We start from the raw sequence: 16,940 nt of genomic DNA on the forward strand, positions 1-16,940 counted from the left end.
TTTTACCATTTATTATGCCAGTGTTTATTATTTGGTTGAGGTTCCCATGTAAATGAGACTTCGTTCTCTCCAAAGGCTGCTAGATCTCGGCTTTGAAGAGTTTGTCCGTGTTGGGAGCATCAAGAAGATCGCCAAGCCCATCCTGCCCTTCAGGTGCATGTGCTTGAGTTGTATGTGTGTTAGGGGGTTAAAGGCAAAAGGTTGTGGGGCGGTTGAGTGGTTAGTGCACTGCACTACGAATCTGACGAGCCAAGTTTGATTCACATGACCAACATTGGTAACGAATATCTGAACTGATCCTGGGCCTCCCTAAGGTTAACTTGGCATTAAATAAGTACCTTGTGCAGTATGTAAACCTCACAACTGGCGAGTCGAAGGTGGCCTTGTGTGCCATGTTGGCTTTAATATGTGCTCACAGCACTTGCCAAAACAATCTGTTAATGTACGGGGGTTGTGTTTTTAAGTATGTGTTTATATTAGTTAACAAATGTGTGTATAATGTGTGTTTGTAAAGTCGCCCTGTGTATGCAGATATGACAGTGCCAATTGTTTCCATTTGCTTCTGTATTTGTGTGTCAGTTTCTCTGTGTATACGTGTGTCAGTTTGTGGGTCTGTGTATTTGTGCTTCTATTTCTGAATAGCTCTTGTGTTTCTGTCCATCTCATCTGTTTGTCGCCATCTCGGTCATGGTGTGTTTCTCCATCTGTCAATAACTATCTGTTCATGTGTCTGTACATTTTCTCCATTTCATACTCCCTATCACTCCTTATCTCTACATGTATCCCTCAGTCTGCACATATCTTGTCTCTCACTTCACCTCACCCTGTATCTCCCTGTGTCATCATGACTCCATTCTCTTAATATCTCCCTATCTCTGCCTGTCGCCGTGTCTCTCTCCATCTCTTCATATTTCGCCATCTCTACCTGTCTCTCCTCTCTCCTTGCATTAATTTTAATTATCACTCCCTATCTCTCCCTGTGTTCTCTGACTTACCCCCTCTCCATGTTGCTTCCTGTCTCTGCTTCCCAGCCTGCATGCCGGCTCGGGTAATGATAGTGACCAGCTGAGGGAGCTACAGTCCTTGCTGAAGGAGGAGCTCTCCCCAGCCGAGCGAGTGTTTGTCAAGCGCAGCATCGAGACGCACAAGCTGGGACGCAACCGCAATCTGCTGAAGGAGGTGGAGCCCAGACACCCACTCAACACTGAAGTGTGGGGCCCAGATACCCTCACATCACTGGAGTGTCTCTGTCCCTGTGTCTTTATTCACCTATGGCCAAATCAACTGGAATGCAACCGATTTCGTCAGATCTTGGAAGATAACCAGTGTTGAGCTTGGTTATTGTGATGAGAAAATACCTTTTCTTGGCCCAATTTTGTTTTTATTCATCCAAAAGTTAGAAACACATCTCTATTGCCAATAATATCATCATATGGCCTTGTAATTACCAGCACACTGTTCCATCACAGTGGGTCCAGGCACGAACATCTAGTGGACTGTATAGTGCTAGAACAACGGATGTATGTATGAATGTGGGTCCATGTCCTTGACACCAGGACCTACCATGGAGCTGATCTGCCAACTTCCCATCAGCTTGTCAACTCGAATATGCACCAACCATTCTTCCACTGGCAGTGATGGGCATATGCCTAGGACCCCATTCAAACCTACAATATCTTGGGGTGTTGAGTCGCTCTTAAAAGTTGCTAGCAATAATTTGACCATTGCTTGTAGCTTGGCTTGGCATCATCACCCCTTCCTCCTGATGCCAAGGGGAAATGGGTGAGGATCAGAACTGTTATGGATATATTGGGTGCACAGTCCAGAACTCCCTAGAAAACCTGTCTGACAGAAGAGATGTTTCAGCTAGCTGAGACCAGGCAGTAGGCCCACTCACCATCTACAACATCCCACGTCAGAGAATGAAGAGGCTTACTGTTGCCTCTAAACCTAATGCTCCAGACCCCCACCCTCAAAGTTATTTAGCACCATGCCCTAACAAATAGCTGGGGAGAACACTCCTATAAATGTGTCTGTCCCTATTCATATGTGGGTATGTGTATCTGTATGTGCGCGTCTTTGTCTATGTCTCTGTGTGCATGTCAGGTGAGTGTAGTTGGCGCCACCTGTGCTTCCTGCCCATTCCCCAGCATGGGTGGTCTATGCTTCCCATTCGTCATTCTCGATGAGTGCAGCCAGATCACCGAGCCCATGTCCCTGCTGCCCATAGCACGGTGAACGCAGCCTACACACACACACACCTACACACACAGATACATAGATACGCAGATACAGACAAATACAGATACAAGCACAGATTAACATAGACTAGTACCAGCAGTGTTAAGATCATCCTCTGTGGAGGATTCTTCCGAAGGAAACTACGAGTTGGATGCAGTCATCATCCAACACCAGCAGAAAGCAAAGGAGCACTGCTCACATGCAGCTAAAAAACACAAAGATGGCACAGTGGGGAAAACAGGTGCTGCATCTGCCGGTCATGTTAGTCGTTTAACCCATATCAGTTGGTTCTGTCCCATGACCTGCCACTGAACCTTCTACACTTCACTTGAAGGTCTCAAAGTGCACTTAGCCTGGCACAAGTGCTGGGGTGACGTCAACACCACTTAGCAGCAAATGGCAGCTGTTGTGTCTGTGTGCGAGTGCTGCAGGTTTGGCTGTGAGCGTCTCCTCCTGGTGGGCGACCCGCGGCAGCTGCCCCCCACGGTGCAGGGCTCTGAGCCGGAGCACGAGTCTGGCCTGGAGCAGACACTATTCACTCGCCTCAAACACATGGTGACTCCTGCGTGTGTTTGAATGTGCATAGGTGCCTGCGTGTGAATGAGTGTGTAAAGGAGTCTGAGTGTATATGTATGAATGAATAGGTATGTATATATGGGTGCGTGTATATGTGTACTCTCTTTTTAGCTGCAGTACACACAAACAAGGTGGCACAGTGGAGAACACAGTTGGTGCATCTGCCAATTACAACTCGCACAGAACTTGTCCCAACAATATGCGCAGGTTACACGGCAGATCTTTGTACTTGTCATCTTGGGTACGTACTTAGCTTTCAAGAGATTATCTTAAGGTGCTCGATGATGTGCTCATACCGATGATGCTATTTGCAAGATCCTATCCCAACTTAAGCACTGTCTCGGTCCTCCAGGGACACCCCCTCGTGCAGCTCAGGACACAGTACCGCTGCCACCCGCACATCAGCCTGCTCGCCGCAAGCCTCTTCTACCAGGGGGAGCTCCGTGATGGCGTCGGGGTTGCCGAGCGGCCCAGTGCGGCCCCATGGCTCCCCACTCTCGCCTTTCTCGATGTGCCGGGGCAGGAGAAGGTGAGAAGGAGGAGTCGGGAGACGGAGGAGTGAGGAGAGGCAGTATGAATGCGGCATAATGTGGTAAGCAAGGAGTGGGTAGGAATATGATGGTGAGTGAGAAGAGGGATTAGGGTAAAAGGAAGGAGGAGAGAGTAATGCAGGAGGAAAGTATAAGTGGATAGAGAGGGATAGAGTGGAGAGAGGAAGTATACAATGGACAGAGGAAATAGCAGGAGGGAGTGAGGAGGGGTAGAGTTAGGAACTAGGAAGAGTGAACACAGTGATGCACTCCACTCTTCCCTTGGGCTCTCAATGCTGGCAGATGGACACATGTGGCAGCTACTACAACAAAGCGGAGGTTGACGCTGCTGTCAAGTTGGTTGACGCCCTGGTTGAGAGCCGGGTAGAGCCTGAGGAAATTGCTGTCATCACTCTCTACCGCGCCCAGGCTGCCAGGGTAGGGCAACTGCCCACCACATCCACACCTCCCACAAACAACCACGTGACCATGCCATGGCTGACCGGTGCTGTACTCAAGGAGCCCTCGTCTCACATTTGTAATGCGGCAATCATTGCCCTTCAGTATCATCTCTGTTTTTCTGAGATAAGTAATGTATTTGCCACTTCGTGAAAAGTCAACATCAAAATTATCATCGTAACTTTTTATACTCACAATTGGAGAAAAATGGTTTTTCGGATTGTCCATAAAGATAATCACGACCTGTTCAACAGCAGGCATTTCTTTGAAAGATCTGCCCTTGAAGATTATATTTCCCTGTTCCCAACACCATTATAAGCATGAACATCATCACTACCACCATGGTCACTATTACCACGTTACTATACTCATAATTATCCACATGGTCATAAATGACACCACCTCCAACTCCACCACTACCATCAACATCACCACCTCAACTATAACCTCCACCACCTCACTACCACTTGTTACTACCACCATCATCACCACGAAATATAACCACTACCACCTTCACTATTTTCACTAGAATAATCACCACCACTTCCATTAGAACGATCACAACTACCACTTTTCGCCACCTCCACTATTACCATCATCATAATGATCACCACTTCCTTCCACCATCGCCTCATACTTTCTCCACCTGATTGTAGTCATACTCATGTGTGACATCTCTCTTCCCCCTACCCGCACGGTGTGGCGTGTAGGTGCACGAGTGTCTCATGTCCCTCTCTGGCTCGCTGGCAGCCGTCCGTGTATGCACGGCGGATGCGTTTCAGGGTGGCGAGGTGCGCGTGTGCGTGCTCAGCATCGTCCGTTCACCTCGAGACTCGTCCTCCTCTTTCTCCTCATCATCATTTGTGGAATCGGAGCAGCGTGCATGCGTGGCTCTGACGAGGGCGCGTGGGAACCTGGTGGTGCTGGGTTGTGCTACGTCGCTTGGCAGGGGTGCCCTCTGGGGGCGGGTGCTCAAGCACTGCCAAGGTGCGTGTGTTTATTGCGATGCTTACAACAACGAGGAGTGCACCGAGCGGCTAAAACACAGAAAAGCAAATTAACATAGCGGGGGGAACCGGTGCTGCATCTGCCAGGCATCTCTTTCAGTCAAGCCATAACACCTGGGTCTGTCCATTCACCTGCCAGCGAACCATGCACACTTTATGTGATAGCTTCAAAATAAGTCTAGCCTGGCACAAGTGCTGTGGTGAAATCCCCGTCACTTAGTGGCATATGGCAGCTGTTTTGTGTGGAATGAGTGCAGATGTAGTATGTGCATAGTGGTGGTACAGTGGTTAGTGCACTGCGCTACGAACCCAGCCACCAGAGTGTGTTTCTCACTGATGGTCAATAACAATTAATATCTGATCCATTCTTGATCGATGCAGCCTTGAATGAGTAGATGATGCAGTGTGTTAACAATATGACTGGTAAAAACGGCAGTTGGATGTGATGCTGGCCACATCACCCCCTCGTCCTCCGTGCCAGCATTCATAAATGCTTGCTAACACCACTTACTCATATTAAGGCTATAAGAGGGGTCTTTGTGTGTATGTGAGTGTATGCATGTGTCTGTGTGCAGGTGCGCATGAGCATGTGTGCGTGTGGATGGTTATTGCCACATCTGACCCACGGGCACCAATTGAAGATCCCTGATGTAAGAGATTCCATAGCAATGGGTGGAATGATGCACATGAGCAGTGATTCAGGCTTATCTGATTGACTGCTCATGTCTCCAGAGCGTGGAGCCGTGCTGAGTTCTCGGGAGTTCTCTGCTCAGCTTGATCACATCATTGCTGCACGTGGGTGCGGGGAGCCCGAAGGCTCCAGAGGATCAGAGCAGCCGCAGAAGAAACGGAGGAAACAAAATCCAAGCAAGGTGCGGCATTAATGATCCTCTCTATTAATCCGCCAGCTCCACTTGCATTCATAAAGTATCTGTATACAAAACCGTACCTGGAATGCACCCAATCTCATCAGGTGCTCGGAAGCTAAGCAGACTTGAGCCTGGATTGTTCTTGGCATATATAAACACCATGTCAGGTTGTCAAAGGTGGCTACACAGCTGTGCTACATAATAGGCAGCAAATGGCAGTGCAACAAAATCAATAGTTGTACTTCCATGCTTTCACTAACCCACACTGACTGATATCGTTTGGTGAAAATATCCACCAGGATCAGCACGTGAATCAATCATTAGCCAGCAGCGAATTGACTAAAGGGCACCACAACTACAGTACATACGACCTTATCACAATACACTGAGGCTTGTATATCATAAGTGTGGGAGGTGAGGAGGTGATGGAAAAAGATGCAGTGGAGGTAATGTAAATAAATGTTTATCTTATGAAAGCTTCACTGATTCAAGATGTTTTCAGGAGCGTTTGGCATGAGGGTTTTTAGCCAATTCCATAAATGAGTTACATGTGGGAGAAGAGCAGATTACCCATGCACATGTTGGAATAATTTTCGAACTCTACCATCTGGCCACCTAAAAGCCCATTGTATTTATGAATTTCACAAATATGCGTGATCCACCAACCATTCCCTAAAGTGCTGGATCAAAGTTGTCCAGCACTATAACCAGCCAGCAACAATGCAGATGAGCAAGTAGACACTGGTAGAGAGAAATATCATGAATGTGTAAAAGACGAAAAGTCTTGAACTATGGCAGTAGCAAAAGAGTAGCGACCACCCATTGTAAGCCCACTAATGCTTCATTGGGTGGAGGTTGACTGATATCGCAGCAGAATGCCATGTCTTTTGGAGTTAAGGGCATGGGGAGGGGATTAGAGCATATTGAAGTGGGAGAGGTAGGTATAGATGATAAGTAGGGGATGTTAATTAAAGTGAGATTTTAGAGATCAAGAGAGACCTAAGCCAGTGGACCAGGTGACTGGGCAGTTCGTGGCTGGCTCGCCGGGCTGATCATCAGGTGATGATGATGTTGATAGCTTGCGATAGTGAATAACAGGTTAATTATTAAGTTGTGAGGATGACTGGGAGGTTCATTATATTTATGGCAGTCATGAGGTTAATGATTGTCATGGTGATGATATTTAATGGTGTTTTTGTTGCGTCCAGTCGCCCCAGGCCTCCAGGAAGCAGCCTCAACCCGGGGATGTGGATATGCTGGGGTCGGACTGGGAATCGGGCGATGAAAAGCTGGCCCCAGAAAATGATCTCAACAAAAGTCAGGGTCGCCCACAGCGTCGCAGAATCCTCGACCTCGGCTCAGAGTCTTCGGACGAAGAGTGAATCAGTTCATAGTCTCAGTTCCTGAGTTCATAGTTACAAGGAGTTCCCGAGTCCAGTGAAAAGTTTTACGGTCTCAACTGAATCTGGTAAATTCTTCTCATATGCAGATTCCAGGCTTGACAGATTGGCAAGGAAGACACCTGGGCAGCCCCAAAATACTGAATGTTATCAAAAACTAGGCATATCTTGCACGGAAGACCTTGTTTTATAAACATGAAACGTACTCTATATTCTTAGCTCTTTCGGTAAAGTCACGTTGAAGGGAAACAATAAAATAATAAAATATATAAAACAATATATTTTATTGTTTCCCTTCAACGTGACTTTACCGAAAGAGCTAAGAATATGAATTACTGCAGTCACGAAAGCTTTAAATCAAAATTTAAGTATACTCTAATTAAATTGGCTGAAGGTAAAAAGTGTTGGTGAGGTGTGGCATCAACAGCTTTGGCCATGATGACATCTTGATCTTTTTCCGTGAAACATTTGAAGAAAAAGTAAAAACCAAGTACAGAATAACTAAAACATCCCAAACATTAAATGCACCTGACATGAGTCACAGCAGAATAAAGCAATATTTATATTAATAATTGTACTAAAATACAAAATAATTATTTATCAAGCTATTCTATTTTTCCAACATAAATTGAGTTGATCATTTAGAGAGAAACTCTTCCATAGGAATGTGGAATATTCACCACTCTGGGCTGCCAATGGACATGAGTGCCACTTAAGTTTGAGAATACGCTTTAGCTTGTTTTAAATTAACAATGTGTTTTTATTTATTGTGCGTTAATGTTTGAGTGTAAAAGCCTAATAAACAAGTGTTGTATTATTTAAAATTGTATCTAGTGCTTTTTCTTTAAAGCTACCAAACGCCTCAGTGGTTTCAGAAAGGCTGGCCTGGCATTCTGGTCGAATTGCACCTCCGATTAGCCCGGTTCGTTACGTACGATGCGAACGAAATTCAACAATCCTTGACTTATGAATAGTTGGGTGGGTGGGGAGCTGTTAGTGAAAGGCCACTTACTGAGCTGGGCTAGTCCTTACCTCATTCAATCTCATTCTTACCTTTATTCATTCTTATTCAGTCACAACTCATTCATTCTCATTTTTACCTCAGTCACTAATTCCTCATGTTACTGAATTATATCACCTCGTTGCCTCAACCGCCCAGTCTTATCTTTCCGACCTAAATCAATAATTTCTCTTATTCTATCCATATTTCATTTACTTTTGATTGATTCTCATACGTACCTTATTACATCACCAATACCTTTCATTCATTTTTGCATCATGAAATCATTCATTCTCTTCAGCACCTCCCGCAAGGTTCTGCTTGATGCTGTTTTATGACTTTCTGCAGGGCCAGCCGTTGCTAGAGGTGCCCTGCTGCTCGGCTAAAGGCCCGAGCAGCAGGATGAGAAACATTTGGATTATACCGTGTCCCTTCCACATTGGCACAGACCTCTGGAGTCCTGCTTGCTCTATGTGATAGAATTATAAACACTATAAAAACACAAACGATACACACGCGCACGTAAAGACGTAACACACTCGAACAAGTACACGCGCACTCTCAAAAAACACTCGTGGCAAATGGAAGCAACGTCACAAATTACTTGACAAACACATACCTATTCTTAGTTTTTTCGGTAAAGTCACGTTGAAGAGAAACAACAAAATAACAAAATATATATAAAACAATAAAAAATTCTCACGACGTTTCGACCATAACTCAAACGGTCATCATCAGGTGTGTCGGTTTGCATGCAAACCGACACACCTGATATATTGCATGCAAACCGACACACCTGATGATGACCGTTTGAGTTATGGTCGAAACGTCGTGAGAATTTTTTATTGTTTTATATATATTTTGTTATTTTGTTGTTTCTCTTCAACGTGACTTTACCGAAAAAACTAAGAATATGAATTACTGCAGTCACGAAAGCTTTAAATCAAAATTTAAACACATACCTGTAAACCCATTATCAGTACCCTACCTTATTACAGACCAATTCAGACCTTATTGGTCACCCCGTGTCCTTATAAATCTCAACGTTCATCCTACAAAGTCCCATCACAAGCGAGAAACAACAAATAGATAAAGAAAAATGTTTGCCCGTATTGAAACGGCTGTACGCCGTATGGACCCAAAAACTACATTTTTCTGTTACAAGAATACGGGTAAACCGTATGGGTCGATAGGTTTGTGCCATGTGATCGAATTATAAAAAAAAACTTTTAAAAACACGTAAGTAAACACGCAACACACTCGAACAATTACACGCGCACTCTCAAAAAACACTCGTGGCAAATGGACGCAACGTCACAAATAACTTTACAAACAAAATAGCTGGACGCGAACTCTTGCCGCAAGCCCCGGGTCAAAGGGCACCGAGCGGCCACGCCACGGCAGCGGCTGTTGCGTGGGGGGTAGTTTTCCTGGCACCAGCTGTTTGGCCGGTGCAGTGAGAGCGACAACAATCACCAAAGATCCACACCCCCCGTCTATCGGCTTACACAGGCTGTTGGGGTCAAGTGCTGTTCGCGAGTAGCGCATATGACGGCCAGCAAACAATCCGTAGCAAAGACAAAAAAAACAAATTAACATCCGTTGGGATATTCATGTGGAGACAAGCACATTTCGGAAGTGATCGGAACAAAGATGAGTGTCTTGTAATATATGACACGTGGAAGCGCTGGTCATTTTTATCTAATGCAATAGTACAATGATTGAAGGTTGTCTATAAAGATGAATGGTGTCAATCTCGTCTAAGACATGATGTGATCGAGTGGAACTGATGGATTATGTCCAGCTGAAGCAATGGGTGGTGTGTAGCAATGTCTGTAGAAAGTGCACTCTACACATCACTGTCCATAGCCTCCAATCATCCAGATAATGGAGTAACTGAATTATTGAAATGTATAGACAAAATCCATGATCCTTTTTGATAATTGTAGAATTCGTTTATTGAAATGAATATCAACCCATTACATGACACTGATTATCACACCAGAAATTATAAAGAAAACATTTGTAAAACAGAATTAAAAGGTCACGGTGACTTTACCGAAAGAACCAAAGAATATGAATAAGTCACGGTTATCAATTATCAAGCCACTGCTGAATGAAGGCCTCTCCAAGCCATCCATCATTGTCCTGCAATGAAAAATTAGGCCCAGAACTTGCACACCACGAGCCGATTTTATTGCTTCATTTTTGCAGTGGATTTTCTGGAGGTCATATCACTTCATATGGCTGCCAGACTGTATATAGTACGCATGTTGAACTTATTTCGGACCGTACGTAGTCAACAGTGCTAATCGGAGTCTAGCGACGTTCCCTGTCCAAGCCCACTTATTTTTTGTTAAGAGTCAATTCGACATTCATTTGTTTTCAAATCAATGTTCCTTTTACTTTCAGTTTAATTTCAAGCATGCACCTCTCCATGCTTCGTTGCGCATTTTCAGCTTTTTTCAAATCTCTTCATCATTGTCAATGTTTATGATGTCCAAATAATATCCGCTCATGAATAAAGTCTCTTCTATAAGGCACTTATGGTGCTGCTCAATATTAAATTAGTTTTCCCAAAATTACTCCAATCTACTCTCGTCTGCCTCTTAGTTGTGACCCTCCGACATATAGTCAATTGTTCAGCAAATGTATTGTTACATCACTTGTTTTACTCGTATTGTTCTTCAGCCCCATTTTACAGCCTTCTTATTCACGTCTTTTATAATTCTCTTTCAGTAGTCTTTTGGTTTGCATAATTACTGTCAGCAAATCTGAGATTATTAATATTATCTGTTTATGTTTGCGGATTTATGTTTGTGGATTTTTATCCTTATCTCACTTCGCTTCTATGTATATTATAGCTCTTTAATTTTTGCAAACAGTGTAACGTTTTTAAAGCTTTTATTGATTTATTTTGGGCTTATTTTGTAAGAACTTGGATTTATACAATAACTCCCATGAAGTCCAACACATTTGCATAGTCTACAAAGGTTAGTCATAATGGTTTTTGATATTCATTTACATTTTCCAGAATCTGATAGTATGTATGTGATTTATTTTAGATACACATTTTTTTAAACCCAGCTTGCTCATGTAGTTGTTTGGCTTCTACAATGTTCTATTCTCATGTGTATTTATAGTAAGCTTACAAAGCATCGCCGATTAGCATGATTAGCTATGTACAGTGAAAAAGAATTCAAACATACATACGAAGCATATATATTGACACACATACCAGTTGCTACTAATTATAAAGAATAAAACAATACCCCATGTCCCTCCATAAAATGAAATAATCTGATTAAATAACCATCTGGGTTTCCATTTAGCTCCTCATCCTTATATCTAACGTGTGTATTATATCAATCTCAATAGGTCAAGAATTGTGGACGTCATCATTACCAACCATATCACCACCATTAAAATGTCTAAAACCATGTATTGATGCTTAGTCATGTATCCTGTAGTTTTCGATCCACTTAGTTCAGTTTATTGAACTAATGCCCATTTTTAGATATTATTTCATAGGAATGTTACTCCAACCTTCTTTACACCAACACAGAAAATGTATTCACCTAGCATCTCTCATGTACAGCAATGTTGTTTCAAATGTATTCCATACAGGCCAAATAGAAAAGTAGGAAATTTATTTTGCCATTATCCATTGTACATTCATTTAAGTGGCTTGTAAATCATTGTTAATAATTGTTCTTAAATCAGTCATTGCATAAACATTTTGTTAACCTAACAAACACCTATTCCTCATTATTTTATTCTGCATACGTCTTTCACGGCATATTCAATGCAATCACAGATGCTTTCCAAATTCATATTGTATTCCATTGCAATGCACTGTGATAGGTTCAACTATCTGCAGTCTTAAAAATGAGTACAGGAGAGCCTATACCTGGAAGGGTTTCATTACCTCAATGTGGTGGTTCAAAACTTAGTGTAATTATTCAAATATTGTGTACAATGCCATAAATGTGAACAATGTTTTGTTACCCAATGGTATTATCAGATAGTAATTTCAAATGAATGTACACATAACTCTTATTTATTTCTGACTGTATTGGAGACTTGTTAAAAATACAACAATGAAAACTGAGCCTCACAGGCCTGTGTACTGCTTGATCCAATTCAGGAACTTGCTCGTCTTGGTGTAGACGGCAGGTTTCATGGGCCGTGCACACCCATTGCCCCAGCTGGTGACGCCGCTCAAATACCAGGTCCCATCCGTGCCCTGGCAGGTGAGTGGGCCCCCGGAATCTCCCTGCAGCCGGCGACAGAGATAGGATGAGCTTAGCACAACTCACGCCTTTATTACACGTGGAATATTGTTTTTAATGCCTAACCATCAGCCACAATATTAGGGGTAACTGTTTACTTTTTCAAAGAACTGAATGAAAGTATTAGCATCAGATCGTAAAAAAAAATCGCAAGACGAGCATATCTTATCGATTAATTTAACTAAGCTTTAATGGAAACTCAATTCTGATTAATGACTCGGGCTAAATTGGTAGTTGTGCAGATTGTATTTGCATCCTCAAATGCTGCCTAATTTGCTATTAAGCACAGAATACGTGTGGATGTTAAGTCACCATCAAAGTGTGACATCTGACGTGTACTCACTTGGCATGCGCTTATGCCTCCAGCAGGATGTCCAATGCAGATCATCCTTGTTGTGATTGACTTCCCATTCATCTTGTCTGATGAGCAGCCACTGTGGCTGAACACGTCCATTGGAGCATCAAGCAGATTATAATATACTCCATAATCTGCACAAAACAAGATGCTTTACGTGAGTTAAAGCTTGGTATTCTTTCAAAATTTAAAACTTGGTGTTTACATTGCATCTCATTGTAAATTTAGCTCTTAATTCTGTTATAGCTTCAGTCAGGAATTAACATCTGGGATAGCTCTGCCATGTGGTTTGTGTAACACACTACATGGGTTATTAGCAGCTGGTATAGCGAAACCTTTATCTCCACACTCAAATGACCCAGCCCCAGAGCCATTCAACTCGCACAACAGTGGACTCCAAATCGAGATGCTCAGGGAACTCGGTAGGCTCGCTGACATGCCACCTCTTCATGTACCCTAAGCAATACCTTGTCTGAGCCCTGGGATACTCTCGGATAGTCAGAGGACTACCTCAACATCATTTAGAGATGTCTGAAGATTACTCTTCTGAGTCTGGAGAATTACAGTGTCAGTTATTGGTGATATGTCAAATTTACCCAGACAACATTACTGTGTCAGTTACTAGAGATACCTGGAAAGTATTGCTTGGTGTATGAAAACATTCTGACATCCTGCAAACCTGCAACCTCATCAATGCTGTATTGACCCTAAAATCGAGGCCTGCAGGGTTGCTACATTTTTTAATCTGTCTTAATCCTGTGATCAAAACTTGTGGTCCTGCAACTTGTTGTTTCAAGCATACGATCAGGTGTTGCGGTATGGCAAAATGGTCATCCCTGTGGTGATCTGGTGATCAGAGTTCTACATCTACAACTCCGTCTCTGCTTTTGTGATCTGGAAACCCAAGTTCCATGCACATAAATGTGTTGTTGCTACTGCAGTTTGCCACGAAAGTACTGTGCTTTCAACCCTTTTTTGGTTCCTGTGATATTGCAACCCAGTTCTGGGAAGGTAACATGATACTGGGCCTTGAGGGTTTAGAGCCCTCTCTGGCCAACGGGGTTCTGTGAGTACCTCATATGCATTATACCCCAAATCCTATAGAACAGTTTAGCCAATAACGACACGTTCCGTGGCCATTATTAAACACAGTTAAATTTTCCAAAGCCATAGGCATTTATCTGGGTTAACTGGAACGGAGTTGGGAGTTTACCATAAGTGCCTTCACCCATGATAGAATTAACTTTTTTATTGCTTTCATATGTCAAACCATACCTTGAATTTAGATTGAATAATGCTGTCAATGTTGTGTTACTGTGATACCAATTCCTTTCTAATTCACATATTGGACATTGATCATAACCTGTGTTTACATGCCCTTGTAACCTTAGAAAACCTTTAATTAGGAGGACGTGTTTCCTTGTGCAAACCCAAAGTTACTTGTTTTTCTTTATCTTGAACATTTGCCATATAATCTGTTATCCTGTTGCTATACACAGCTTCAGACAAAGACAAAGGTGCATGCCTTGATTCCGTCTGTGACTGTGGCTGATGGTTTGTCTGTGCTTATGGACCCCTTCCGAGAAAATGTGGTCGAGGCATTTGGCGATTCTCTAAATCCTCCATTTAGGAGGTATTGGCCAAAACCGACTCTCACAATGCTCTCTGTACCATACGCATTGAAGCACATATATAAAGATTTGTGAACTCATCTATATTAAATTTCTTGATGGAAACATATTTTGAACTGTATTATAGTCTTGCCCATGATCAAATCACCTGAAATGTGCCAGATCTTGACAGAGCTTAGAGCTAAGCCAGGTGAGTCTGGATAATGTTTGGACAGGCAACCACCACCCATGCCAGGTTTTATAGGCGGCTGTGGGGCTACGTGGTGGGCAGTAGTAGAGAACAGTGCAGCAAAATCGATTGTACTGTTTTATGCTCCCACATCCATGCACCTGGCCTTCAACAATCCTGCCATGACCAGCACGTTGCTTTATACAGTTAGTCCTCTATTTACGATGGAGATGCGTTACGACGACCCCATCGTAAGTCAAAAATATCGTAAGTCGGATCATCGTAACTCAGGGACTATCTGTATATTCAAATAACCCCCACGACCTCAGCATGAGGAGACCGTCATCCAGAAGTGGATTGAGAAACAGGTAGGCAGTATATACAAATTAACTAAATTTGCACATTAAGGATTTACTGTGAAACAGTTAATTACCATGACTCGCACTCTGTATTGCACGTACTTTTGCAATCACAAGCTATAGCTCACCAGCCTCGGAGGTTCGTCCCCATCCAGAGATGTAGCAGGTCTTCCCAGGCAGTGGGAAGTGGCTGGTGTCCGGCGGCAGACAGATCGGGGATATTTGGCTCGTGAAATCCACAGACTGGCTCAACCGCACCAGTGCAATGTCATAGTCTATGGCTGTGTAGTTGAACCTCTCATGAGTGATGATCTCAGCTACCGCCAAATTCACAGAGCTCCAGCTGTCGTAGATGTATGTGGCACCCAGACGCACTTGCCATGCATTGACGTCTTTTCTTCCCCTGCAGACAGAAACATGTATCCATTATTCCTACAATTATGGATGAACAAAGCTTAAATTAACGTTCTTGGTGCAGTAATTGGTGAACGGAACACATTTTAGCATTGTCTAGGTACAGATATTTGTCTACATTTTAGAGAAGCTGCCACATTGTGCTGGTTAACATAATGAATCTCATCTTTTTGCTTGCCAGTTAATTCATGGGAATATTTCTTAAATCCCATCACCTCTGTACACCCAGTAATATAAATGGGTATATAACAGTTGATTGGCAGATTGCATTTTGTGCGGTAAAGTGTGGGTCCTCTTACCTCTTTGAACGTGGCTGGTCATCATGGAAGATTAGGCCAATTACCCTCTAGAGGGCTCTCTAGACTTCCCTCGAGTGGAAGCCCTTCTGTCAGCAGTGGCGTGAGAAAATAATAGCAGGGCTACACCTGCAGATTTATTGCTCTGTTTTGGGTAATAGCCCCCTGAGCTTCCTATTTAAACATGTTTGAGCTGACTGATTTAAAAAAAATAAAGTTGCATTTGCCTGGCACACACATGCCAATAGGATCAACTACATATGTCATTCTGGCAATTCATGCTGAGACAGACCAAACTTAAGATCATTTGAGGCAATGAGAAAAAAATGTGTACCAGTTTTAAAAAACACAGTATTGTATTTTTCCTAAATTGCCCCTCCCAAGGTGGGTGTATCAAAAAAGCCAACAAATTAAGAACAACACAATATAGTACTACAAGAGTGCATTCACATGATGACAGAATTGCATCATGTGTTTAAAAAGTTAACTTTCATGAAAAAAGCTTTTCATGCATATCCAATGACTGTTATTCCTTTCAGAAATGGCTGTCAGGTTGTCAGGCCCAATCGGAGAAAAATGTATGTATGTGCCAGACGTTTTATCAGTTTATTTTTCCAATCAACAATAAAGTAAAATCAATATTAACCAGCTTTGTGGCCATTTTCATGGACATGCAGTTTGCAAATAAAATACTTGTTCTAATTTTACAATATACTGTCTTCAGATTGAATTGGCTGTAACTGGCCAAACTGTTATTATTAAAGCGTTAAACATATAAGCTTCATTGGTAATTCGTAAATTTACTGGATATGAAATTAAGAGTGAGAACTCTTTTTTTGCACAAAAATTATGCTGGTGTCGACCAATACACAATGTTTTTAACATTCAATTTTAAACATGTGTACTGTGTGTGACAGCTTATATTCATTTTTACATCCTAGATAACTTAATACTCATATTTTCATATTGTCACAACAAATTCCTGCGGGAGCTGGTAGGAACGTTGGGTTGCTCGGTCAATGGCCAGGGTCAACGGCGGCACCACGTGGTGTATTCCGCAAATATGCCCGACTGTGAGGGCGGGCACACGGGGTGACCAGCCCCTCCCCACCCTCCCCTCCCCACCCAGCCCCTCCCTCCCCATCCACCCCATCCCCACCCTCCCCTCTCCACCCAGCCCCACCCCTCCCATGTTTGGATGCACGACGGACGGACACAATAATCCCCTGTGGGCTGGTGTAACCAGGAGGTTCCTACCAGTATAAGCAAAACATGAACAAACATTGTGTTGTACCTCTCTATGATGAACCAAATTGATTTATTTTTAAATGCAAGGCACTCA

The 16,940-nt window shown here is 43.0% G+C and overlaps 2 protein-coding genes across 6 annotated transcripts in view; one reads left to right on the plus strand and one right to left on the minus strand.

Annotated features, from left to right (window-relative positions):
* The window catches only part of ZGRF1 (zinc finger GRF-type containing 1), a 34,673-nt gene extending 26,767 nt beyond the window's left edge, over positions 1-7,906 (plus strand). For 4 of the 5 annotated variants that reach the window (XM_076070744.1, XM_076070746.1, XM_032960809.2 and 1 more), the window contains 9 exons: positions 76-153; positions 1,032-1,179; positions 2,107-2,234; positions 2,673-2,796; positions 3,170-3,346; positions 3,651-3,785; positions 4,517-4,793; positions 5,546-5,685; positions 6,891-7,906. In XM_076070744.1, coding sequence (XP_075926859.1) covers positions 76-153; positions 1,032-1,179; positions 2,107-2,234; positions 2,673-2,796; positions 3,170-3,346; positions 3,651-3,785; positions 4,517-4,793; positions 5,546-5,685; positions 6,891-7,064 — 1,381 coding nt within the window. In that variant the 3' untranslated portion in view covers positions 7,065-7,906. Of the gene's footprint in view, positions 1-75; positions 154-1,031; positions 1,180-2,106; positions 2,235-2,672; positions 2,797-3,169; positions 3,347-3,650; positions 3,786-4,516; positions 4,794-5,545; positions 5,686-6,890 lie in introns of those variants that run through there. The other variant, XR_012945695.1, reaches the window with a different exon arrangement.
* Positions 7,907-10,000: 2,094 nt separating this feature from the next.
* The window catches only part of LOC116946027 (uncharacterized), a 48,217-nt gene continuing 41,277 nt past the window's right edge, over positions 10,001-16,940 (minus strand). Inside the window, exons 21-23 of the mRNA XM_032960847.2 lie at positions 15,017-15,291; positions 12,718-12,863; positions 10,001-12,358 (exon numbers count right to left, since the gene is read on the minus strand). Coding sequence (XP_032816738.2) covers positions 12,197-12,358; positions 12,718-12,863; positions 15,017-15,291 — 583 coding nt within the window. The 3' untranslated portion in view covers positions 10,001-12,196. The remainder of the gene's footprint in view (positions 12,359-12,717; positions 12,864-15,016; positions 15,292-16,940) is intronic.

The sequence above is a fragment of the Petromyzon marinus genome, chromosome 2 (genome assembly GCF_048934315.1).
Source record: "Petromyzon marinus isolate PM22_M1 ecotype Great Lakes invasive population chromosome 2, UKy_Petmar_22M1.pri1.0, whole genome shotgun sequence".
Lineage (NCBI taxonomy): Eukaryota > Metazoa > Chordata > Hyperoartia > Petromyzontiformes > Petromyzontidae > Petromyzon > Petromyzon marinus.